The sequence below is a fragment of the Eumetopias jubatus genome, unplaced genomic scaffold (assembly GCF_037043125.1).
Source record: "Eumetopias jubatus isolate StellerSeaLion01/CBP00866 unplaced genomic scaffold, mEumJub1_p1.0 scaffold_3, whole genome shotgun sequence".
Lineage (NCBI taxonomy): Eukaryota > Metazoa > Chordata > Mammalia > Carnivora > Otariidae > Eumetopias > Eumetopias jubatus.
The window spans coordinates 132,926,510-132,951,764 of NW_028274809.1; the positions used below are offsets into that span (position 1 = coordinate 132,926,510).

The 25,255-nt window shown below is 41.8% G+C and overlaps 1 protein-coding gene across 3 annotated transcripts; it reads left to right on the forward strand.

Moving 5' to 3' along the window:
• Window positions 1-1,940: 1,940 nt before the first annotated feature.
• On the forward strand, window positions 1,941-24,769 carry NEK3 (NIMA related kinase 3). Of its 3 annotated transcripts, none has more exons than XM_028107474.1 (16): window positions 1,941-1,991; window positions 4,983-5,125; window positions 6,883-6,976; window positions 7,064-7,161; window positions 8,345-8,428; window positions 9,422-9,489; window positions 9,583-9,669; window positions 11,731-11,785; window positions 14,552-14,752; window positions 15,147-15,219; window positions 17,446-17,495; window positions 20,434-20,533; window positions 21,064-21,207; window positions 21,686-21,820; window positions 23,645-23,771; window positions 24,188-24,769. In XM_028107474.1, exons 2-16 carry the CDS (start codon window positions 5,009-5,011, stop codon window positions 24,270-24,272), a joined length of 1,518 nt encoding a protein of 505 aa, XP_027963275.1. In that variant the 5' UTR covers window positions 1,941-1,991; window positions 4,983-5,008; the 3' UTR covers window positions 24,273-24,769. The 3 variants fall into 3 exon arrangements, with proteins under 3 accessions (XP_027963275.1, XP_027963280.1, XP_027963289.1); XM_028107479.1 differs by having other exon boundaries at window positions 17,449-17,495; XM_028107488.1 differs by lacking the exon at window positions 1,941-1,991 and having other exon boundaries at window positions 5,016-5,229.
• Window positions 24,770-25,255: the final 486 nt, after the last annotated feature.

Genomic DNA, 25,255 nt, shown 5'->3' on the forward strand with positions numbered 1-25,255 from the left:
CCTAAGCCCCAGTACTTCAGAATGTGACCTTATTTGGAAATAAGGTCATTGCAGGTGCAATTAATTAAGATGAAGTCAGACTGATCTAGGGTTGGTTCCTAATCCAATATAATGGGGAAGACGATGTGAAGAGACAGGGAGGAGATGGCATTCTACAAGCCCAAGAGAGAGGCCCAGAACAGCTCCCTCAGTCCTTAGCAAGAACCCTGCTGACACCCTTATTTTGAACTTCTAGCCTCTAGAACCATGAGAGGATATGTTTCTGTTGTTAAAGCCACTCAGTTTGTGATACTTCGTTAGGGTAGCCCTAGCAAACTAATACACTCATGGAACAAGATAAAAAGTCCTTTTCATGACTATGGACATTGGGCGGGGGAAAAAAAAGAGTTGGGTGTTTTTATGACTTTTGCTGCAATGCTGTCATGAATATAAAGCGGTTGGAGTCTGTGCCTGTGGCTAATCAGCAGGAGCGTTATTTCATGGAAACTTAAGCTTGTAGCAGCATTCTGGGCATAGGCATGTATAGTTTTGTTTTTGTTTCTTTAACTGAAACCAAGCAGAGCAGATGTTGCAAATGTTGACCATTCAGAAAGAAGATGATACTTCAGAGACCCTGCTCTTATCACTACACTTACAGAATAATCACCTATTAACTCTACCATTTTATGGCGGATGCGTTCAGCACTTAAAAGTACAACCAGAAGTTGTTTCGAAATATATTCTAATATATCCATTTTGACTTTCACAATACTCCTAGGAGGTAGGTGCCAAGCCTTGCTGTATGAGTTTCCTAGATTTGCTGCTGTAACAAATCACCACAAACTCAGTGGCTGAAAACAACACAAATGTACTCTCTTCTGCAAGTCAGAAGTCTGGATTAGATCTCACTGGACTAAAATCAAGATATAAGCAGGATTGTGTTTCTTCTGGAAGTTCAAGAGGGCAATTTGTTTCTTGGCCTTTACCAGTTTTTTTTTTTTAAGGTTTTATTTATTTGAGAGAGCAAGAGAGAGAGCAGGTGGGGAGGGGCAGAGAGAGAGAGAGGTAGAAGCAGACTCCCTGGTGAGCAGGGAGCCTGATGCAGGGCTCAGGTGCAGAGCTGATCCCAGGACCCCGGATATCATGACCTGAGCCAAAGGCAGATGCTTAACAGACCGAGCCTCCCAGGCGCCCCCTTTTCCAGCTTCTTAATGCCTCCTGCATTCCTTGGCCGGTGGCCTTATCCTCCATCTTCAGATCTCTCTCTGACCACCACTCTGCCCCCTCTTCCGCTTGGAGGTGCCCTGGTGATCACACTGGGCCCACCTGGAAAATCTCACCTCCGTATTTTATTTTTTTAAAGATTTTATTTATTTATTCATTTGAGAGAGCGAGAATGAGAAAGAGAGAGAGCACATGAGAGGGGGAGGGTCAGAGGGAGAAGCAGACTCTCTGCCGAGCAGGGAGCCCGATGCGGGACTCGATCCCGGGACTCCAGGATCATGACCTGAGCCGAAGGCAGTCGCTTAACCAAATGAGCCACCCAGGCGCCCCACACCTCCATATTTTAGAGTTAGCTGGTTGGCAACCTTAATTCCACCTGCAGTCTTAACTGCCCTTTGCCATGGAACCTAACACCCACAATTTCCAGGGAGAAGGATGTGGACATCTCTGCGGGGGCCACTCACTGTTCTGCCTTTCCACACTTGCCCAAGATCCCACACGTAGTAAGGGGAGTGCTGAGCCCGAGAAACTTATCGCTTAAACTGGAGGCAAAACTCAGGTTGCTGGGAGACACTTTCCCTCAAAAATATTGCCATTGTTCTAGGGCGCTATGGAGCAACAGTTTTAAAACGCGCCCTTAGTAGGCCCGGCTACTCCGATAATAGCGCCTCCCGCCCAACCCGAGAACCTTCCTTCACCGGCAACCCGAGAAACGACCTGCCGACCCGCCCGGCGGAAACGCGCTAGTCCGGGAACGCCAGGGTCGGCTCCGGTCGCCGGGGAAGCCGGTAAGTGGTCCCGCCGCCTGGCAGGGAGCTTCTGGAGGAAGGAACGCGGCCGGCGGTGGAGGCCTGGGGCTCGGGGAGCGGGCGGCGCCCCCGCGCGGTGGGGGCGAGTGGGAGACCCGCTCTTGGCGCTCTCGGATCCCCGCCCCAGCTCCGCCCCGGGCCTGGGCAGCTCGCTCGCAGGTCCTCCCCGCCCCCCGGCCGCCTCTGTCCTCCCGGCGCCTGCTGCGGCGCCGGGTTCAGCGCTGGTGGCGGCCTGGAGGCGGCGCGGGGCCTCCGGCAGGAAGGATTTGCGCGCCGCTGGCCTCCCGCCTGGTGCGGTCCCCGCGTGCATGCCTTCTCAGCTTGCGCGCCAAGGTTTCTCCCCCGTGAGCCCACTTCTGGCCATTTCCAAATCATTTTACTCCTATTTGACTGGGAGGAGCATACAAAGGGACTTCGTCACACTCAGTATATACAGGTCTTTTACTGATCTTATGGCTGTCATATTGAGTAACGGACAGATGTGGGCAGAAAGGACCAAATAAATACTGGTTTTCAGCTAAGGAAAGTCAGTGGTGGTTCTTGCTTATCGGTTACTGTCCATGACATAGAATAAAGACCCTGAAGAATAAACAATAGAAATATGGGAAAACTTGGCCTCCTTGTTTTTTTTGTTTTTTCTTTTTTAAGATTTTATTTATTTGAGAGAGAGAGAGAGCAGGAGCGGGGGGGGGGGGTGGGCACAGGGAGAGGGAGAAGCAGACTCCCCACTGAGCAGGGAGCCCTATGCGGTGCTCGGTCCCAGGACCCTGGGGTCATGACCTGAGCTGAGGGCGGACGCTTAACCGACTGAGCCACCCAGGCGCCCTTGGGCTCCTTGTTAAATCAGGTATTACCAAGGGCCAGTTAGAATAGTGGCAACTAACTTTTTTCTTTCAGATCCCTAAATACACTGAAAGACCTGACTGTTCTTGAAAAGAATTGTTTTTGAACACAATGCCTCTAATTTGGTTAATATGGAGAAATTAATTCTAAAGTTGCAGGTGGTTCTATGACACACATGAATACAAACGACATTTTACAGGTTGCTGTAGTGTATGTTTTAGTTTGTGATTTTGCTTTACCTGCCGGGCTCTCCGTGCCTCATAATTCTTTGTTGTGTGATTAGAAAAACAACAACAACAAAAAAACACTACAAGTAGGCTTTCTGAAAATTAAGTTAATTCATTCCATTGGTTTTTTTTTTTTAATGCATCATGTTGCTAAGGTTTTAATAATAATAATGGCTACCGTTTATCCAGGGCCGCCTCTGTACCAGGCAAAGTGTTAGGAACTTTATATTCCGTCTCCTTTACCTATGAACCAATCCAGCTAGCTGCTTCATCTGGGAAATACAGAAAGGGAGACTGAAGTTCAAAGACTCTGCTTATCTCTTCTTAATCCCAGGCACCTCCAGCTCAACATGTCCTAAAAGGAACAAATGTCTCCCTTCACCATGCCATTCGCCACCCCCGCCACACTCCCACTGTCAGAAAAATGAAACACACACACACACACACACACACACACACTCACAACAATTGTGCTTTTCCCTTTTTTCAGGGAATGGTATCATTCACCCAGTTTACACTGGAAAACTAGGAGGTCTACCTTGTCCCATTCTCCCTGCTTGTCCCCCGTAAATCTGTCACCAAAAATCTTGCCAATTCTTTCCACATATTTTCTTCTTGTTTTCTTCGTCCCCATTGCCACCACCCCATTCCACCCCATTGTCATTTTCCCGTCTTTTCTGTTGTTGGAGTCCCACTCCAGCCCTCCTGTTCTCTCCTGTGGGCATTCTACTCGCTCTGCAGCCAGAGTGAGTGATTTTTTCCTAATATGCTCTCTTGGTTAAAATCCTTCAGAGAGGGTGCCTGGGTGGCTCAGTTGGTTAAACGACTGCCTTCGGCTCAGGTCATGATCCTGGAGTCCCGGGATCGAGTCCCGCATCGGGCTCCCTGCTCGGCAGAGAGTCTGCTTCTCCCTCTGACCCTCCCCCCTCTCATGTACTCTCTCTCTCTCTCATTCTCACTCTCTCAAAATAATAAATAAATCTTTAAAAAAAAAAATCCTTCAGAGACAGCACATTAATTACCCCAAGGATAAAATCCAGCAACCTGAGCTTGGCTTACAACGGCCTTCAGATAAGGCCCTATCTGCCTCTTCAGCCTGTGACAGTCCTCTTTTTACTCCTTGAACTGAACACAATCTCTTTTGCTCCTAAATAGGCCAGTCCCTCTGCCTACATCACTCTCCCCCTCTCCCCCTGTTGCCTAGCCAACTTCCATTCACCCTTCAGGCTTCAGTTAAATATCATTTTCCTGACTCCTCTGGATATTTCTGCCATATGCCAGCATAACTCTTTCTGTAAGACTCATCACCCGGGGCGCCTGGGTGGCTCAGTTGGTTAAGTGACTGCCTTCGGCTCAGGTCATGATCCTGGAGTCCCGGGATTGAGTCCCGTATCGGGCTCCCTGCTCAGCAGGGAGTCTGCTTCTCCCTCTGACCCTCCCCCCTCTCATGCTCTCTCCCTCTATCTCATTCTCTCTCTCAAATAAACAAATAAAATCTTAAAAAAAAAAGAGAGAGACTCATCACCCTACATTTGTTGAGGTCTGAGGTCCCATCTGCTTTGGGGCAGGCATGCTAGCAGGGACCATGAGAGGTCAGAGTGCACTTCTATAAAACTGCCTCTAGCATTGATGTATACAAACCACCCTTGACCCTTGAACAACGCAGCTTTGAACTGCACGGGGCCACTTATATGCAGCTATTTTGATAAATGCAGTACAGTCTGTAAATGTATTTTGTATTCAGGATTATAAAACTTGGCATGGGTGCTCAGGGTCTACCTGTTCAGCCCATAAAGGAATAAACTGCTGTTGTCCTATCATGGTGATTTGGAGCTACTTTGAATTCATTCTGCCTTTTGAAAATATATTTACTTGTCAACGTTTCTGTTTTTGAATACAGTTTGGGAGAGGTCGTGGTGCCCCAGCATGGATGGCTACGTGGTCCTGAGAGTGATCGGGGAGGGCTCCTTCGGCCGAGCCCTTTTGATTCAGCAAGAAAGCAGTAATCAGCTGTTTGCCATGAAGGAAATAAGGCTTCCAAAGGTCACTGCTGAAGCCATTAGCTCAAGTTGAAAATGGACATGTAATTTGCCCAGGAAAATGAGTTCTTGGGATTTAACGTGGAATTGTTCTTTCGTGCAAAAGATGTAATGGGTTTATTCATTAGCTTTACAAGGTCTTGATGTATTTTATATGGATTTTAGGTAATTTTTGTGATTAACACAAAGGGAGAAAAGTAGTCTAGGTGGCGATTGATGTTTATTTTATCTCAATGAATATTCTCCAATTTTGCCTACCTAAGAGGGTAAGAAGCTTTGCCAGAAGCAGCTCAGGTGCCATATTAATGAAAATAGAGCATAAAAAAATACAATGAAGAGCAAAAACCTAACATGTAACCTTTGGTATCAGGGAAGCTATTTTGTGGATCAGTTTTGGGTTTTATCTCCCTGGAAGGTGAGGAAGGTGCTGCCTTATCCTTGTTTATCATAGTTGTCACAGGAAAGAATCTGTGCCATGGAGGCTGCTTAAGAGTGTCTTGATCAGTTTTTTAAAAATACATTTTAATAAAATTCTCAGAATTCTAAGTATTTCCCCACGGTGTTCTTGACCTCTTTTAGTGATTCTCGAGTGGGCTTCAAAGTCAGCTGGAGGTTAAAACACGGATTGCTGGGCCCCACCCCTGAGTTTCTGGTTGAGTAGGTCCAAATGGGCCTGTGAATTTGCATTTTTTTAAAGATTTGCTTATTTTGGAGAGAGAGAGAGCACAAGCAAGAAAGACAGAGAGAGACAGGGAGAGAGAGAATCTCAAGCAGCCTCCCCGCTGAGCACAGAGGCCAACAGGGGACTCCATCTCAAGACGCTGATATCATGACCTGAGCCGAAATCAGGAGTTGGAGGCTTAACCTACTGAGCCACCGAGGCACCCCCTTTTTAAATATCTTTTTTTAATTCCTTTTTTTTTTTTTCCAACGGCAGTTTCGTAATTGAAAGATAAGTCATTTGGGTTTTTGTGCTCGGAGAGTAAGTTAGGGGATAAGCAGTTTTGGAAACCAGCTTCTTCCATCCTTACCACACTTACAAACCAGTCTCTTTTTCATCTGGGCCCGCGGGCTGGAAACGTGATGCAGACAGTAAGACATGAGAGCCTTAGTTTTTCTCTAAGGATATACTATGGTTAATGGCATGCTGGCTCTCCACATCAGTTATGATTAGGCTGATGTGAAAACAGGTTTACATTCTATACTTGTAAGGGTATAAGGGGTCAGCTTTAGCATGCAAAATATAGCCATAATTGAAAAATCGCCATGTTTTCTCCTAGAGTTTGATAAACATAAGTTGGGTCACAGTCGTTGCTATAAAACTGCCTTTGGCATTGACGTATACAAACCACACTTGATCCTTGAACAACGCAGATGTGGGCTGCATGGGGCCACTTATATGCAGATTTTTTTGGTAAATGCAGTACAGTCCTGTAAATATATTTTCTCCTCCTTGTGATTTTCCTGTAACATTTTCTTTTCTCTAGCTTACTTTATTGTGAGAATACAGTATATAATACATGTAACATACAACATATGTGTTAATTGACTCTGCATGTTATTCCAAGGCTATTAGTAGTTAACGTTTTGGGGGAGTCAAAAGTCACAAGTGGATTTTCGACTGCACGTGGCGGGGGATCACTGTCCCCGACTCCCATGTGGTTCCAGGGTCAACTGTATACTGTATTGCTATAAAGCTCTCAAAGCTATCCATTTTAAAATGAAGTGGTTCCATTTATGCTATTTAAAATCTTCTTCTAGTCTCTCTCTGGTACACAGAATTCTAGGAAGGAGGCTGTTCTGTTAGCCAAAATGAAACACCCCAATATTGTTGCCTTTCGAGAATCATTTGAAGGTAAATATGAGTTCCCCCAAATAAATGCATTGTGGAATTTGATTTATGGCCACCAGGCTTTCCTCAAGAGTCTTCTGTTTGTTTTAGCTGAGGGACACCTGTATATTGTGATGGAATATTGTGATGGAGGGGACCTAATGCAAAAGATAAAGCATCAGAAAGGAAAGTTGTTTCCTGAAGATATGGTAAGAGACGGGCTTCCATGGTTTCTCTCAGGGTTTAGAAGCAAAGCGTGTATAAGTTCCAATAAAGGCACTGTACGTGTGCTTACCTGATACGCTTGTTAGAAACAGTTCACTTCTGTATCAGTGCTACTGCTTTGTGTGCAGGAGGTGGCTGCCTGAGGTATTTTCAGCAAGTTCAATAGATATGTTTATAAAATATCAAGGAATAAAACCTCTGTGTTTAGAAGAGTTTCAGAATTGTATTACTCCTATTTTGTCCTATATATTTCAAATTTTAAATTTTGTTGTACTGACATTGTAGAAGACAGATAGATTTATTTTGCATGACTAGAGCATCAGAAGAATGAAGCCCAAACTCCTGTGTCATGGGAATGCCTATTCTCACACTTTTTCCTTTTACAATTTAGCACTTTCCTTTAAGTCTGGTACTTCCTGCCTTTTTAAAGGAAAACTGTGTATTAAATATTACTGGAATGACTTGACTAAGGAAAATATTTAAATAAACACCCTGGGACTTAGTTTGATTTAGGGTATAACGTGTTATAAAAGCATTTGGTATAAATATTTTTATTTAGAAGTTGTGTTGTTAAAAATATGGATGCCAGAGAAGGAGATCAACCTTGGCTTCAAATGAATGAATTTCCATAGCAAAAAAGAAAAAAAAATCAGTTTGTCATTTAATTATAGGTTCCCTAGGTACTTAGAAATTCTGAGTACTATTGACTAGGGATTTATAAGAAGAAAATGCTGACTCACAGGATGGTTGACAATATAATGAAATCTTTCAATGTTAATAAATTAACATTCTGAAAAGGCAAATGAAAATCTGACGTAATGATTACAACAAGTTGTAACATACTCATTCCTTAGTGGTGAACTACCTTTATATATATATTTAAGAAATACTTTTATTTGGTTGAATTCAAGAGAACCATAGTGGGAGTTTTATTGAACTAAATTGCTATTTAGATCATACACAAGATGATGGAACATGGGATTCAGTTTTTCCGAATTCCTCCAGGCAACATGGAATCTTAGTTGAAGTATGTAATTTTTAGGGGTTCTGTATTTACATTATGGAAAATCCAGGTCAACTAATGCCTGGAGACGATTCTTTGGGATTTGGGGTTAACACGAACCAGTTACTGCATTCCTGCAGTTACTGCATGCTTTTTCCTTACAGATACTTAATTGGTTTACACAGATGTGCCTTGGAGTAAATCACATTCACAAGAAACGTGTGTTACACAGAGATATCAAGTCCAAGGTAACTGGAATACCTTTTGCGGCCTAAAAGCGAAAACAGAAACAAAAACTATTCCACTCAGTCTTTTTTCTGTGTTCTTCTCTTTCCTTTTGGGACATTTTCATTTAGCCTGGAAGCATTTGTCAACCTAATATTTATACGAGCCAAGTACGGTACTACCTGAGAAAGATCATTAAATCTCGGGCGCCTGGGTGGCTCAGATGGTTAAGCGTCTGCCTTCGGCTCAGGTCATGATCCCGGGGTCCTGGGGTCGAGTCCCGCATCGGGCTCCCTGCTCTGTGGTGAGCCTGCTTCTCCCTCTGCTTCTCTCTCTCTCTCTCTCTCTCTCTGACTTTCATGAATAAATAAATAAAACATTAAAAAAAAAAGAAAGATCATTAAATCTCTTTACTAGTGTATGTTAGTAGGTTTTAAGCTCTCTTAGTGAGTGCTAAGACCAGACCGTACGTTCTCAGATGGTAAATCATCGAGACCTGGACCTGCCCCATGGAGTCCTCCTGACACGTTCCCAGGCGCTCCATCAGGCTCTGCCTGATATGGTCTTTTTTTTTTTTTTTTTTTAAGATTTTATGTATTTATTTGAGAGAGAGAGAGAGTAAGAGCACACATGAGCAGGGGGAAGGGTAGAGGAAGAAGCAGACTCCCTGCTGAGCATGGAGCCCCATGCGGGACTCTATTCCAGGACCCTGGGATCATGACCTGAGCTGAAGGCAGACGCTTAACCGATTGAGCCACCCAGGTGCCTGTCTGACGATCAAATCTTAAGCTCACTTGTTTGATTTCTAAGCAGTGATCCTGAATTCCCAAGCAGGGGAACATGTAGCTGTCAAGAACGTATCTTATCCTTTTGTGTTCCGCTCCGGGACTCAGCTGTCAGCATCTCTATCCTTAATCTCCATCATCAGCAGTCTTTGGAAGACAGCTTCTCTGGAGATCTCTGCCTTGTGGGTGAATGATGCAAGACATAATCTCAGCTCTTCTTTTTTAATGCAGAACATCTTCCTTACCCAAAATGGAAAAGTAAAACTGGGAGATTTTGGATCTGCCCGTCTTCTGTCCAGGTATGTATATCTATTCTGTAGTAGTGACAGCAATCAAAATATCCATTATTCAGGAATGCACTGTAATTGTGCTTTGCCTTTTTATGGTTTTAGTCCTATGGCGTTTGCTTGTACATATGTGGGAACACCTTATTACGTGCCGCCAGAAATTTGGGAGAACATGCCTTACAACAATAAAAGGTAAGTAATGTTTTCACTTGGTACAAGAAGTCCCAAGCATAACCGCTTGGTGACAGGCATTGTAGCCGACAAGTGAAGTTTGGTTTTTGAATAATATATTTGAAAGCAGTGTAGAATCTAAATGCCCATGCTTCTAGATGAAAGTCACAGTTTTCCAGTTGTTTTAATCAGAGATGAAAGGAACTAAATGTAAATGCCAAAGGAAAATCTAGTCATTTCTAGGGAACAGTATGAATGACATGACTGCTTCTCACACTCTGCTGCTCTCGCCTGTAAAAGTCCCGCAGTGCAGACTGTAGCCCTACCAGTTATGTCAGAGTGTCTGGGGGTGGGAAGCAGGTAATGGTAATTTTCCAGCATCACCAAATGATTCCAGTGTGCAGCAAAATTCGGGAACCACTGGATTATGTAAATGAGTTAATATTGGCAGAACTTGATAATAAGTACTTGACTGATACGTTCATTAATTAAAAGAAGATGCTATTAAGACCCTATGATTTAAAACATAATATTTTTCTGACTATAAGTAATAACGTGCCCCTTGATGCAGTGGGTGAGCAGGGGGAGTATTGGAAATACAGAGATATACAAGAAAGGATATGGTAGTCACCTACTTTTTCACTGCTGTTAATGACATTTTGGTGTTTTTTCTATCCATTCACTTTCCTCCCTAAACCTAGTTTATGTGTTCTATATATAACTTGGCATCCTGCTTTTTAAAAAATTTTATATTGTATCATATTCATATCACCACATATTTAAACTCTTCACAAATGTTGTTGGTCTAATGATATATTTCCAATTTTCAGTATCATAAACAGTGTTGTGATTAATAGACCTGTTGTACATAAATAGGTCATTATCTTATAACACATTCTTGGCATGAATTCCTAGAAATAGAAACACCTACAGGCTCTTGTTACCTTCTGTCGAGCTGATTCCTGGAAAGAATATGATAATCCATACTGAATAGTTTCTTTAAAGAGTAAAATTGAGTGCATTGGGGATAGAGTAGCTATAAAGGAACTTACTGGGCCAATTGGGGAAATTTGAGCTTGGACAAATATTCAATGATATTATTGAATTAATGTTAAATTTCTTGGATGTGACAATGGTATTGTGTTTATGAGGGAGAGTATCCTTGCTCTGAGGAGATACATGCTGACATGTTTGGGGGTGAAGTCTTTGGTGTCTGCAGTCATTTTTTCAGGAGGTTCAGATATCTATGGAAGAGGGCAACAGCTCGCAAACGTGGCAAATTTAACAGTCGGGGAGTCTAAGAGCATGTGGACATGTACTTTTCTGTACGTTTGAAATTTAAAAAAATCGAAAGTTAGGGGAAACCATTGATTAAAGCCATTAGTTAAAATGCAAAGAATATGACGTAGAAAAAGTCTGGGGCATGACAACTAGGTTGTGAGAATGATGGAGGAGACAGAAATGCTCAGTATGAAGAAGGGTGGGCGTATGGGGCAAGCTATAGGACTCCTTTCTGAGTTTTGAAGAACTGTTTTGTGGAAGAATGAGTGGTCTTATTCTCTTTGTTTGGGAATGTAGAGCTAACACAGGGAGTGATGAGGGTTCCCAGAAGACACATTTTGGCTTATGAGAAGGAAGACCACTCTCCCTAGAGCCATCCAACAGGGGCACAGGCTGTGCCCAAGGTAAAGAGCTATTATCAGGAGGTGTGATAAAAAGGCCTGGGGTTGCTCCCAGATAGTTGGGGTGGAAGGTACACTGAATGACTCCTAAAGCCCTTCTTCCAGCTACCCCAGTCTGAGTCCACGAATACTCCCTCCTGTACCAAATGCTGCTGAAATGATACCTGAACCACCCTGATTTGGAGGGTAGGAGCTTGGGAGCAGAGAGTTTTACTGTGAACATTACTGTAGTAAGTACCTAAGTATTAGACCACACTTATCATGTATTTTATTTTAATAGCTAGGAATTACTGGTGATTTTTATTCTTACTAAAGTTAATTTTTCGTTTTTCTTTTCTTTTATATTTCATATAATCACTCATAACCCATTTGTCATTACGTTGCTTCTTTATGCTTCCAGTGACATCTGGTCCTTGGGATGCATTCTGTATGAGCTCTGTACCCTTAAGCATCCAGTAAGTATGGTGTGTAAAATGGAAAAGGCAGCCTCTTGTCATATCTGGCTAAGCCCTTAGTAATGTGCCAGATTCCACTTGGCCGTGTGCTTCCCTCGGACACTGTAGGAGCGCTGACAGCCTTGACTCCATCTTTGGCCTGCCATCTTGTTCTTCCCTCTGGTGCACAGGTGGTACCACTTTGGATAACTAACTCGTGACCTCACCACCATGCCCCTCGCTCCAGAGAAGCTGGGGGTTAAGGTCCAGATAGTTGTGGAGAAGGGGTGGAGTATGGGGCAGAGAATAGCCCTGCATTCCCCTGCCCGTCTTGCCCCCTGCCCATTGCCCCTGTCGGTAATTACCCTGCATAAAACTCTCCGGAAACGGTACGGAGTGGCTTGCTTTGTTTTTCAGTATTAAAGTACCTTCTTGGTCTGGAGGATCCATTACTGACCCTCCTCCACCTTCTAACAGATGAATTCATACCTGTTTCCATCCCCATCCCTCCCCTCCAGCCCCTGGTAACCTCTAATCCATTTTCTGTCTCCGAGAATGTGTGTATTCTAGATATTTCATATAAGCGGATTTACACAGTACTTTTCCCTTTGTGTCTGGCTTATTTCATGTAGCATAATGTTTTCAGGGTTTATCCATGTTGTAGCATGTGTCACAATCTCATTCCTTTCTATGATTGAATAATATTCCATTATGTGTTTATACCTGGTTTTGTTTATCCATTCATCTGTTGTTGGACATTTGGGTTATTTTCTCCTTTTGGCTATTGTGAAAAAAAATTTTTTTATATTTATTTTTTTCAAGATATTTTAAGAATTAGTTTAACAAAAAAGAGGTTAAATAATTTGGTCGGCTTATTTAGCAGTTATTTAGTACACAGAACGAACAATCATAGCCCTCGTCCCTATTAAGTCTTAGCTTTTCATAGAAATAAATTTTGTCCTTTGGGTACAGATTGAAACTTAGCTCTAACCAAGCATTTTTTCATTTTTTTTAAATTTTAATTGAAATATGGTTGACATAGAGTATTATGTTAGTTTCAGGTGCACAACATAGTGATTCAACACTTAACATACGTTACAAAATGCTCACGATAACCATAGTTACCGTCTGCCACCATACGAAGTTATTACGATATTATTGGCTATATTCCCTGTGCTGTACTTTTCATCCCTGCGACTTATTTATTTTATACCTGGAAGTCTGTCCCTCTTAATCCCCTCCACCTGTTTCACCCATCCCCACCCACCCCCGGCAAGCATCTTTACAGATGGGCCTGAGAAATATGAGAGTGAATGATGGAGAAAAAGCCTTCACCACCACTATGTGAAAGGCACTCACACTGAAACCACGTGCTGTCTTCCTCGAATGTATGTGGTTTATAACACCAGCTGCATCCTTAGAACAACTTGGGAGACTACAAAATGGCGATGCCTGGGCCCATGCCACACTAATTGAATTGAAACCCATGAGGGTGTCCTGGAGAGTAGTGTTTTATAGAACAGATGATTCTAGGGGCACCTGTGTGGCTCAGTTGGTTGAGCATCTGACTCCTGGTTTCAGCTCAGGTCATGATCTCAGGGTCTTGAGATTGAGCCCGGCTTGGGGCTCGCAGCTCAGCTCGGAGTCTGCTTGAGATTCTCGCTCTCCCTCTGCCTCTTCCTGCCCACACCTGCTCTGTCTCTCTCTCTCTCTCTCAAATAAATAAATAAATCTTTAAAACAGGTGATTCTAATGTGCAGCCCAAGTGGAGAACCACTGTTTTATACAAATAAGATTATTTTTAAAACTCCGGTATCTTACTTATGATTATATTCTTTATTCCCCTGATTCTTTTTTTTTTTTTTTTGTGAACTTTCATATACGTGTTCTTATTTTTTCTAGCAAGAATAAGAATTAAGTGCCCTGACATTTGGCACACAATCTGTTCTCTCATCTGCTTTGAGGCAAAAGTAGTTCTCAAACCTTTAGGAAATGCAGAAACCTGGTATAATGTTTCAAAAGCCACAGACAAAGCAGATTCAGTCTCATTTTTCACGACCTGAATTTTTCCCTTGTTATATGTTGACTTTTTTCCCTTTCTCATATCTTCACTTACATATTTTATCAATAGGGTGCATTTCCAAGGCAGAATGCCAAAATGCTCTTACATAAGTATCACCAAGGCTAACACCTAATGTTAATTTCAGTGTTTATTCTACAGTGAAGATTTTTTTACATGTTATTCTGGCATGTCATTTTGATTCCCATTCTATTACTTGTCAAATTTTAATAGCTTCTCTGATGACATGAAGGGTAAAAGGGATCTGGTAGTAGACGTTTAAAGCTGGAATAGTCTGGAGTGCATCTCACAAGGGGACAGGAGTAGGGGCTTCTGGGGAGGAGTGAAGCAAAGGGGTGTTACACTTATTGTAAGCCTGTTAGTACCACTGACGTCTTAAAAAGCTACACGTATGCATTACCTTGATTTTTAAAATATGTTAAAAATGTGTATCTGCGCACACACACTGCGAGTTTTAAAGTATCCAAAGCTGGAATCGATGCTAACCCTTTCTCCAGATGGGGAAGTTTTGCACTGTTTATGTTTACGTTCCTTCTGAACCCACCGTAAGATTTTGAATAGTACCTTAAGGCTCCCTCTGGGAAGAAAAATGACCAGGCAGCAGATACTTTTATAAAATTAAATTAATTCATAAAAATTCCGTTGAGCTGATAATTTCTTCCACTCTTGCCTTGTCTCTGCTCTTACAGTTCGGTTTTACTTTTTAGTTTCAGGCAAACAGCTGGAAAAGTCTTATTCTCAAAATATGTCAGGGGTCCCTGTGCCCACTGCCATCTCAGTACTCTTGTGAACTCCAGCATCTGATCAAGCAGATGTTTAAAAGGAATCCCTCACATCGCCCTTCTGCTACAACACTCCTCTCTAGAGGCTCTTTGGCTCGGCTTGTCCGCAAGTGCTTACCCCCAGAGGTATGTTAGATCGACTGGGAGTGGTTTTCAAGTAGGGTCAAATGGTTCGTTATCTTTTAAACACAACATGTAGTACATGCTTGTACAAATTCAAATAATGCAGAAGAGTATACAAAAAATAAAAACTTCCTGCCCCTCCTCTCCCTTCCATAATGCCGTTCCCTGAGAATATGCACGGGGAGAGTTTGTGTAACCTTTCTTATCTTTCTCTAGACATGTAGAAACGTCTATTTGTGTGTCTAAATTATAGGTCTTTTCTAAATGGCATTTTTATTTTTCAACTGTAAATACGATTGTGGGGAAGAAATGTTGATAATTAAATGACATTATGGCAGTGGCTTAAGAAAAGTGTACCTTACCTCACATCTTTAAATTCTCTGCTTGAAATTTTCAGATCATCACAGAATATGGCGAGCAGGTATTAGAAGAAACCAAAAGCTCTAAGCATAGTACACCAAGGAAAAAAGGTAAGAATTTTAGAAGGCTTACTTTTTGTTCAGTTTTCATTTAAAATGTAGTTTAACAAAAAAGAAAAATATAATTTTCAAGTTACTAGAGACAATTTCAGAGATCTCCTGATATTAAAATTTTCTTATTACTGTTTCAGATGTAATTCTGTACTGATTTTTATACTTTTAATTTTCCAGGGAAATTACTAGGCTCCAAAGAGCCTAGTTTGGAGATTTTAATGATGTAAAGATTGTTCTCTGTTTCATTATTAGTACCATGTTCCCTTTGGTCAGGTAGGGAAGGCTTCTGTGGCCTGGCCTAGGAATCTAACCATGAAAATACAATGTTAATCTTGTAGGAAATTATCCCCACGTGTCCAAAGAACCATCTGGTAAACAAAATTTTTAAAAAAGCAGAGCCTTGGGACACCTCGGTGGTTCAGTCAGTTAAGCATCTGCCTTTGGCTCGGGTCGTGATCCCAGGTCCCTGGGATCGAGCCCCACATCGGGCTCCCTGCTCAGCGGGAGTCTGCTTCTCCCTCTGCTGCTCTCCCTGCTCGTGTGCTCTCTCTGTCTGACAAATAAATAAACTCTTTTTTAAATCCATCAATCAATAAATGCCTTTTCAAGAGTTGAAACTGTCCACATAATAGCTGCACAAAATTTCCATATATATTTAGTTGATCCTGAATAAATTTCAAATGTAATTTATTGTCTCTTTGAAAGTTGTCATCTCTTAATTTTTTCAAAGCTATTTTTGTTCCTTTCTTTTCTTTCTTTCTTTTTTTTTTTCTTTTTAAGTAAACTCTATGCCCAACATGGGGCTCGAACTTACGACTCTGAGAGTAAGACTTGTCATAGGCTCTACCGACTGAGCCAGCCAGGCGCCCCTATTTTTGTTCCTTTTTATTTGTCATCAATGACTCAGACCTTCCATCTGATGATATCCACCGAAGATGGTAGATTCGACCAGAATAAGAGAGAAGACAGATAGAAATAGATCATCAACTGTAGGGACATGTTGTAAACCCTCATTGTTTGGTGCCCACTATCTCAGGGTTACATACTCCACAAGAAACACTCAAAAACCCTACTGTTTTCTGACAGTTCAATTTTAAATGTTATTTTTGTAGGATTGTATATCCTTTTAGTAATGGAAACCCCTTGGTCTTGTAATTCAGGCTTTTCTCCATTCCTTAAGGGGTAGCCAATTACCTTTGTTTCCACAGTTTGCTTTAGTGTTAACTTTACGTTAGGTACTATTTTGTAGCTTTTGTCCTCATCCCAGGGTAGTGGGAAATTAGTTTTAAAATGCTAGGCAACAACAACAATAAAAGCCAGTCTAAGAAAAGTTTCAAAATAGTTTGGCTAAGTGTAGTCTTACCATTCCTAAAAAAGAGGAATAAACCAGCGGAGAAAGGCCAGCATGCAGACTGTGTGTCTGGTGGCATCTCCACCAGAACAGCGAACGCTCCCTGAGGGCCGGGGCTGCGTCTCATTCGCTCTCTGTTGTATCCTCAGCACCTGTCATCACAGATGCTCGATAGCAAGTTTTTACAATGTTGAATGAATGAGGAACATGGATGGCCGGGCTCTACTGGGGCAAATCAGCCACTCTTCCCGAAGGGATCTGGCACCCAAGTTCTCTCTGACTGCTGCTACCAGTGCCTCGTGAGGGAACAAGCAGCTCCCTTCTTAGGAGGGATCCCTGTTCCACGGGCTGTCATAGCTGTCAGGAAAAGCGCCACAGCTAGCCTGAGCTTGAGGTGACAGTGACCTCCCAGGGATGCGGAGCATCTCACGTTTCAGATGTTAAAATCAGGAATAAAACAGCAGAAACAGCCTCTGTTTAAATTACTGGGTGGGATGGGGCGCCTGGGTGGCTCAGTCATTAAGTGCGTCTGCCTTCGGCTCAGTTCACAATCCCAGGGTCCTGGGATCGAGCCCTGCATCGGGCTCCCTGCTCAGCGGGAAGCCTGCTTCGCCCTTTCCTGCTCCCCCTGCTTGTGTTCCCTCTCTCGCTGTGTCTCTCTCTGTCAAATAAATAAATAAAATCTTAAAAAAATAATAAATAAAAAAATAAATTACCGGGTGGGTAAAGCTTGATATCACTATTCAGGCTAAGGTTTTGGCTCTTGGACTTCAAAAACTTTTGTCTTTTGGGCTTTCTGCACATCACATGAGGAACTTAGTCACATGAGCCTCTGCATGCCTTCTCTTCCTACCTTCTCTTTTCTTTTTAAGCAGACCCCAGCAGAAGCAAGATAGCTTTGGAAAATGAAGCAACCACGATGGTAAGAGCTTGGAAATTACATTTATGAAACCCCTGTCTCTTGGGTTCTCCTCTCTTGGGTTCCGTGGGCCTGGTCCCTCCCGGCCAGCAGTTTCTCGGCCTTTGGCACAAGAAGTAATTGGTGGCTGTCGCCCGCGCTGTCAGCTGAGCTGCTGGAGATCCCCGAGCATTTGGTTCATGTGCCTTGTTTTTCTGTTTTTAATTACTGATGACCAGTGGTTTCAATGTAGATGTGAGAGAGCGGTGTTCTGCTTTCAGTCATGAACATCTTGCTTTAGCTTGGCTTTTGGTTTGTTTGTCATTGTGGTAAACCATATATAACACAGAATTTCCCATCCTAGCCATTTTTAAGCATACGATTCAGCAGCATTAGTCACATTCACAGTGTTGGGTAACCATCCCCGCTCTCTGTTTCTAGTACTTTCTCATCACCCTGTTACAGAAACTGCCCATTATATAATAACTCCCCATTCCTCCCTGATGTGCACTGCCACCCCAAGCTCCTGGTAACCTCCATCCTACCTTCTGTCTCTATAAATGTGCCTATTCCAGATATTTCACAGGAGTGGAATCATGCAGTAGTTGTCCTTTTGTGTCTTTTTGCTTAGCATAGGGTTTCATTTTGTTTTGATTTTGCTTAGCATAGTAATTTTAAGGTTCATCCATGGTATAGCCTGTATCAGAATATTTTCCTTTTAATGGCTAAGGGATATTTAGATCTGTATTTTGCTCTTGACATTTTTCTGTTTGGAACTTTTAGTGCCTCCCCATTATCTGACAAACCAAGTTGACATTTTTCAGCCTGGCATTCAAGGTCCTGCTTGTCTTGTTTTGCCCTGGGCGGCTGTGAGCTCTTTAATATGAAAGCTGCAGTAAAGGCCTGAAGAGAACAGCGGATCTACTTCTGAGTGTTGCCAAACTCAACCCAGTAAATCGTGCCCTACTCACGATTTGTTTTACTTTCTTCATCCACCTTTTAATTCCAAAAAGAAAAAATGTACTAACAACAAATCATTCTATTTATGGAATGTACTAGTAATTAAACTTCTCAAATTTTTTGGAATGGAGATTTGGTGGTAAATAAATAACAGCATCCCACCATTATGTTGCCACAGATGGACTAGATCCTGCCCCTGTACTTTTTTTTTTATTCGTGTGAGAATATCTATTTTTCCCCAGCTTTATTGAGGCATAATTTATATGCAGTAAAATTAACCCATTAGTGTAGAGTCTGATGAATTTTGGAAATTTTATAGCGTCATATAACCACCACCACAATCAAGATCTAGAAATCCCAGCTTCCTAAAAAGTTTCCTCAGGGCCCTTTGCAGACAATCCTGACCCCTGTCCTAGGCAACCACCCCTGTCGTTTTGATACCCCCTACAGTGGACACATCCAGGTGTTCTTGCGGATGAAAAGAGGGTGAAATGTAAGCAGAACGAAGAGAGAGCCAGGAAATTGGTCAGATAAGGGAAGAGCTGAGGTAGGAAGAAGGTCTTGGGCAAGCCGGCAAGGTGTGACGGTGTGAGGGCAGAGCCGAGTGGCACCGAGCCAGGAGCACTCTTTGAGGCTGTAGTCCGTACAGCAGTGACCGTCGGCCAGGATGCAACATCAAAATGCCCTCAGGGCTTTTAAAAACTGCTCATCACCACTACCCATCGCGATTCTGACTTCTTTGTCTATGGGGGGGGGCCCTTCGCCTGGTGGGGAGTGAAGTCTGAGAACCACTGTATAGAAATAAGCACAAAGTTCCAGTTACAGCCTACTGTTTATTTATTCATTCCACAAATCATTGAGAACCTATATGCTGGAAGCTGTCTAGGCATAGGAAATGTATTCCTTCTCAAAATATATGCAGATTTAATGGCGTCTAGACAGTGTGTTACTATATTTCATGAAATCAGGAGCTTAGATAATTTGGAAAAATACCAAATTAAGTGGGAACATTTTAAAGATTTTATTTACTTATTTTTAGAGGGAGGGTGTGGGAGAGGGAGAGGGAGAATCTCAAGCAGACTCCCTGCCAATTGTGGAGGCCTACACGGGGCTCGATCTCACAACCCTGAGATCATGGCCTGAGCCGAAATCAAGAGATCAAGATGTTCAACCGACTGAGCCACTCAGATGAAGTGGGAACATTTTGACCATATATAGCAACTTTATAAAATATCTCATTTTGAGGGGTGCCTGGGTGGCTCAGTCGTTAAGCGTCTGCCTTCGGCTCAGGTCATGGTTCCAGGGTCCTGGTATCCAGCCCCACGTCAGGCTCCCTACTCAGCAGGGAGCCAGCTTCTCCCTTTCCCACTCCCCCTGCTGTGTTCCCTCTCTTGCTGTGTCTCTCTCTGTCAAATAAATAAATAAATCTTTAAAAAAAAATCTTTTTGATATTCCAGCATGAAAAGCCCAAAACAGCAAACCATACTGAAATTTTTCATTACTCATTGCTTCTATAAAGACCTCTCAGATACCTCTTGTTATTTTATATATCCTCTTCATATTTGCATTGATCAATATTAGTGATTAGTAATATAGGGGCACCTGGGTGGCTCAGTCGGTTAAGCGTCAGACTCGTTTTCTGCTCAGGGCACCATCTCCGGATTGTGAGTTGAGCCTCGCGTCGTAGTCTGCGCTCAGCATGGAGCCTGCTTGGGATTCTCTTGCTCCCTCTCCCTCTGCCCCTTGCTCTCACTCTCTCTTTAAAAAAAAAATCAGGATTAGAAATATATATGACTTTAATATATATGTATGTATATGGTTTTTAACCTACATATAAATATGTATGACATATAACATACAGTGATGTGTGGGGTTCTATGGTTATTAATGTTTTTTAAATTCATTAATCTTTATTTAAAACTAAGGTAGCTGACTTTGCCTACTTTACCTTGTTTGTAGTATTTTAAGCATTTTTAATCTGTATTTTTAATCCCTTTTAAAGCCAAGGGAAGAAGAAGCTAGAAAGTACAGCCACACTAATTTAGAAAACATTAATAAAAATTCAGTTGAAAGTGCACTGGGGACAGTAAACAAAGATAAAGGTAAGTTATTCAAAATCTAATTGTTGTATAAGTGAGGAATTGGGGAATATGGAAGGAATATTAATTTTCATCTTACTAGGTCATAGGTGTCATAAACAAGTGAACAGGCAGATTTTTGTTTGTTTATCCAGTGATTTATTTAATGGTATAGGAATACTTTATTACTCGTAAAAAAAAAGAGAATAGTGTTTATGAATAAGAGCCTTTAGAAAAAAACAGTATTTCTTGCACTCTCTGTCATAGAAACCATGTGCAGAAATATACAACCTCTTGGGGCTTCATTCTTGTACATTGTATAATATATATATGTGTTTTTAAAAATTCACTTTAATGATTAGCTTTACCTTTTCATTTGGAGGTTTTTTTTTTTTTTTCATTCCCTTTACTGCTTAGACTTGAAAAACATTGTGAGTGGATTTGAGTTTGGAAGAGAAAAGAAAGATTTCTTTCTATGTAGTTGTTCAAGTATATGTGTTCATATAGATGATAAATGATATGCTTAGCAATACTTTTTTACATTTTAAAATCAGATAATAAATCAGTCCATCTGAGGAAACTCAGTTCACCAAGTCCTGTCAGGCGACAGTGGGAGAAAAATGTCCCCAACACAGCTCTCACGGCTTTGGAAAATGCAGCCATACTCTCCTCCAGTTTAGCAGCCGGGGATGAGAGAGGTTAGTAGTCAGTTGAATGCTGTTACTATTCAACATTTTCTTTAGGTGATTTTTTTTTTTTTTTTTTTTAAGAGAGAGAGCAAGTATTGGTGGGGGCAGAGGGAGCAGAAGAGAGAGAGAATCTGAAGCTGGTTCAACTCTCAGTGTGGAGCCCGATGTGGGGGTTGATCCCACAACCCTGAGATCATGACCTGAGCTTAAATCAAGGGTCAGAGACTTAACCACCTGAGCCACCCAGGTGCCCACTACAGAGCATTTTCTCATGATTGTTTAATGGGCTAGAGATTGTTCTTGTTGTTTTTAATGTCACTCTGTAAAAGATATTTGGTGTCATGTATCAGAGCAGTGCTTATGTAAGTGAGTGAAATAGATTTTAGTAGAGAGGAAAATACAATTAACTTCGCTGAAAATACAGTCTGGAAGATATATGCTGAAAATCTTTTTTACGTGGCCATAACTGTCACCTTTTCACAACTAGGTGGTTCTGTAATAAAGTACAGTGAAAATAACACCCGTAAGCAGTGGCTGAAGGAGACTCCAGAAACTCTGATGAACATCCTTAAGAATGCAGATCTCAGCTTGGCGTTTCAAACATATACAATATATAGACCAGGTGACTCAAGTCTATTACCTACCTGTGGAAACCTTTGATTTTTTTTTATTTTTATTTCAATTTATTTATTTATTTATTTATTAAAGATATTATTTATTTACTTGAGAGGGAGAGAGTTCATGAGCAGGGGGAGGGGCAGAGGGAGAGGGAGAAGCCCACTTCCCGCGGAGCAGGGAGCCCAGGGGCTCAATCCCAGGACCCTGGAATCATGACCTGAGCCGAAGGCAGATGCTTAACCTACTGAGCCACCCAGGCGCCTCCCCTTTGATTTCTTTAAAAAGTGTGGTAAGACATACATAAACTAAATTTGCCATTTAAACCATTTTTAGGTGTGCAGTTCAGGGGCATTAAGTATATTTCCGTTGTGCAGCCATCACTAGCATCCATCTCCAGAACTTTTCCCACCTTCCGAATCTGAAAGCATGTACCCATTTGAAAAAAATTCCCTATTTACCCTTCCCAGAGACTGATTTTAAAGTTATAAAATGATTCATAACATTGTACATTTTAGGTTTCCTTGAATCTTTTTTAGCCAGTATTGAGCTCTAATTAAAATTTCCCGTGGAGCTTCATTACTTTTAATTGCATATTTGTTTGCTTGTTTTAATAATTGTGGGACTACTTTGGAGAGTAGCCCATTTTTAACCATGCAAGTACACCACTGCCTTATTCACTCTACAGTTCAGACTCCATCAAGGTAAACTTTGAGGAATTTCAAGATTTCTTTTGCTCTATGCTTGAATCCTGCTATATTGAATAGACCTCAAGAAAGAGGAATAATTAGGATTTGACTTTATTATCATTTCTACAGACATTTTCACTAAAATTGCACAAAATTACCTTTTATAATACTATCTTTAGGAATCGAGGCCAAAGGACTGCATTAAGGGTGTGTACATGTGTGTATAATTTTGATAATTCAATTATTAAGCCATCTTGCTAAGTTAAGATCTAAGATAAATTATGCCAAGTAGAGCGTGTAATACTGTGGCAAGCCTTGACCGTATTTATTTTAACAGATTTAGTTGTCTTTGTTTATTTGGTCAGTATTTATTGAGTGCCAAACATGCCAGGTTAAGATTTAAAAAAAAAAAAAGAAGAAGAAAACACAGCTCCTTCCCTGGGGGAGTTTGGTGGGAGACCAGCACTCAAGGAGAGAGGTTTAGAGTGGTGTAGATGAATTTTTAGAGGTGTGTTCTGATAGAGCTGTGCGCAAATTGTCTTAGGTGCCCCAGCAGAGGTGGGTGCATAGAAGGATGGTGTTAAGGAAGGTTAACAGTTGTGAATTGTTTTAGCAATTGTAGGTCCTGGATTTTGTTTCTGGTCCCTGTTCACTGTTTAAAACCTATGTCATAGCTCTATTATGAAAGGGTTTTATAAAGATTTAGCCCACATTTTTGTGTTAGGTTATTGTTGTGTGAGCAAAAATCTGAAAGCAGTTGCCATCTAGAAAATTTTTTGAAAGCATCCATTCCCTAATTTTATTCCCCATCATGGGAGAGAGTTGGGGGTGGGGAGCTCAAAAGAAAAACAACTGGAAGACGACGATCCAAAGATAACTTTAACATAGGTTCTTATATTTGAAGGTTTTAATTATGATTTTCTAAATTTTTCTTTTGAAGAAAGTACTGTTTTTAAGTTTAATACCCATACTGATGCTTCACAGGCCTGTTTCATGCCAGAAATCATGCTCTGTAATGGGGAAGGCACTACAAAAGAAATATACTATTGTCCTCAGTGAGCCAGCAAGCTTTTGGAGGATTTTAGTCTGACATTCACTAATTACGCCACTACTGTTAAAATTCGCATAATTTTCCTCTGAAGGTTCAGAAGGGTTCTTGAAGGGCCCCCTGTCTGAAGAAACAGAAGCGTCAGACAGTGTGGATGGAGGTCACGATTCTGTCATTTTGGACCCAGAGAGACTGGAACCTAGACTGGATGCAGAGGACACGTATGTTGGGATATACCTACATGGCTCTGGCCACTGTGTGTGAAAATCATACCTTAATTTCAGGTTTAGCAGGAGCTGGTTATATTACTCGACATCACAAATGAATATTCTTATCTTGGTCTTTTGTCTGGGACGAGTAATGCGTTATGGTGTTTTCATAGAATTCCTGAGTTCAACCGTTCACCTTGGACTTATTATTTTTTAATATATTGGATTTTATTGGCAAATGTTATAGAAACATGAAAGAAGTGTTCCTTTGGAAGAGCTAACAGTGTTTTACCTCTGGTCAGTTGCCTTATGGAGTGCATTTTTCAAAAATGTAAATATTGTGACGTTAGTGTTCTGCTTTGAGCCACCAAAAAATACTTACTGTGCCCCTACTGTGGAGGCTTAATATCAAAATTGTGTCTTCACAGGGACTTTGAGGAGGATGACGACAGGCCTGACTGGGTATCAGAACTGAAGCAGCGAGCTGGCTGGCAAGAAGTGTTGGATGGGTAATGCCCAAGGAAGTGCTCCTTCATCACATCGGGTAGATGTTTAAAGTGAGGAATTAATGTTTGGATAATATCAGCTCATGGGATCCACAGTTTTCTTTGGGCACAGAATGAAGAGGGGGAAACTGTGAATATTTAAAATTGTTCCTGATTAGTACCACAAGGCTTAAAAAATCTGTAACTCTCATGAGTTTTTGAACTGAAAGGAGAAGGCGTGGAAGAATGGCTCTGAGCTTCAGGCTTTGCATTTGGAACAGAAATCGGATGCTACTGCTTACAGTTTGTGTGATTGTGGGCAATTATTTAAGCTCTTTGAGCCCCAAGTTTCCACGACTCTAAAATGAGGGTGATAATCCTTCCTCATAGGGGTGCTGACCACAGACCATGGCAGCAGCCCATCATATTATTTCTGCACTGTTATGATTGGTGCTTAATTGCTGTGTAACTCTTTTTACATTTATGAAAGGTTTGAGGATCTAAATAAATTTAATTGGAAAATAATGGTGTGCAGCTTTCCAATAAGGCCTGTTTCTGGGTAGTGATCATGATCTTGGCCAATGACCCGCCATCCTTAAATACCGGCCCTCACAGGATGCACAGAAGCACCCAGGTCAGAGGATCAGCTGTGGGAAGCGGGGGCGGTGGGGCAGTACAGATCTTGTCAGAAGTTGGCAGTCTTGTGCAGGAGAAAGAAATAGGCCAAAGGTGGAAAGTATTGGAAAGTAGAGAGCGCTGTGGAACTCATGGGCTAATGGGATGCCAACTTGCGTGGGTCACCCTGACATGCATGTGCTGGGTCCTGTCATTCCATCCTGGGATGCGGTCGCGAGGCGACATATTATACTCCAGAAGAAAGAGGCTCCTCTCTGGAGATCTCACAGAGGTAAGTGTGCAAACAGCAGAAGCCTGAGCAGGTATGAGGAATGGTGCTCCAGCGAAGAACCAGGGAAAGTAGCTGAATCTATAGCAGGATGATTAATAGGGATC

Bases quoted from the DNA above. Each gene is read 5' to 3' on its own strand.
- NEK3 (XM_028107474.1), top strand. From the start codon at position 5,009: ATGGATGGCTACGTGGTCCTGAGAGTGATCGGGGAGGGCTCCTTCGGC. The intron at 7,162-8,344 runs GTAAGAGACGGG...TTTTCCTTACAG, and splicing joins AGTTGTTTCCTGAAGATATG to ATACTTAATTGGTTTACACA. The intron at 14,753-15,146 runs GTATGTTAGATC...TGAAATTTTCAG, and splicing joins GCAAGTGCTTACCCCCAGAG to ATCATCACAGAATATGGCGA.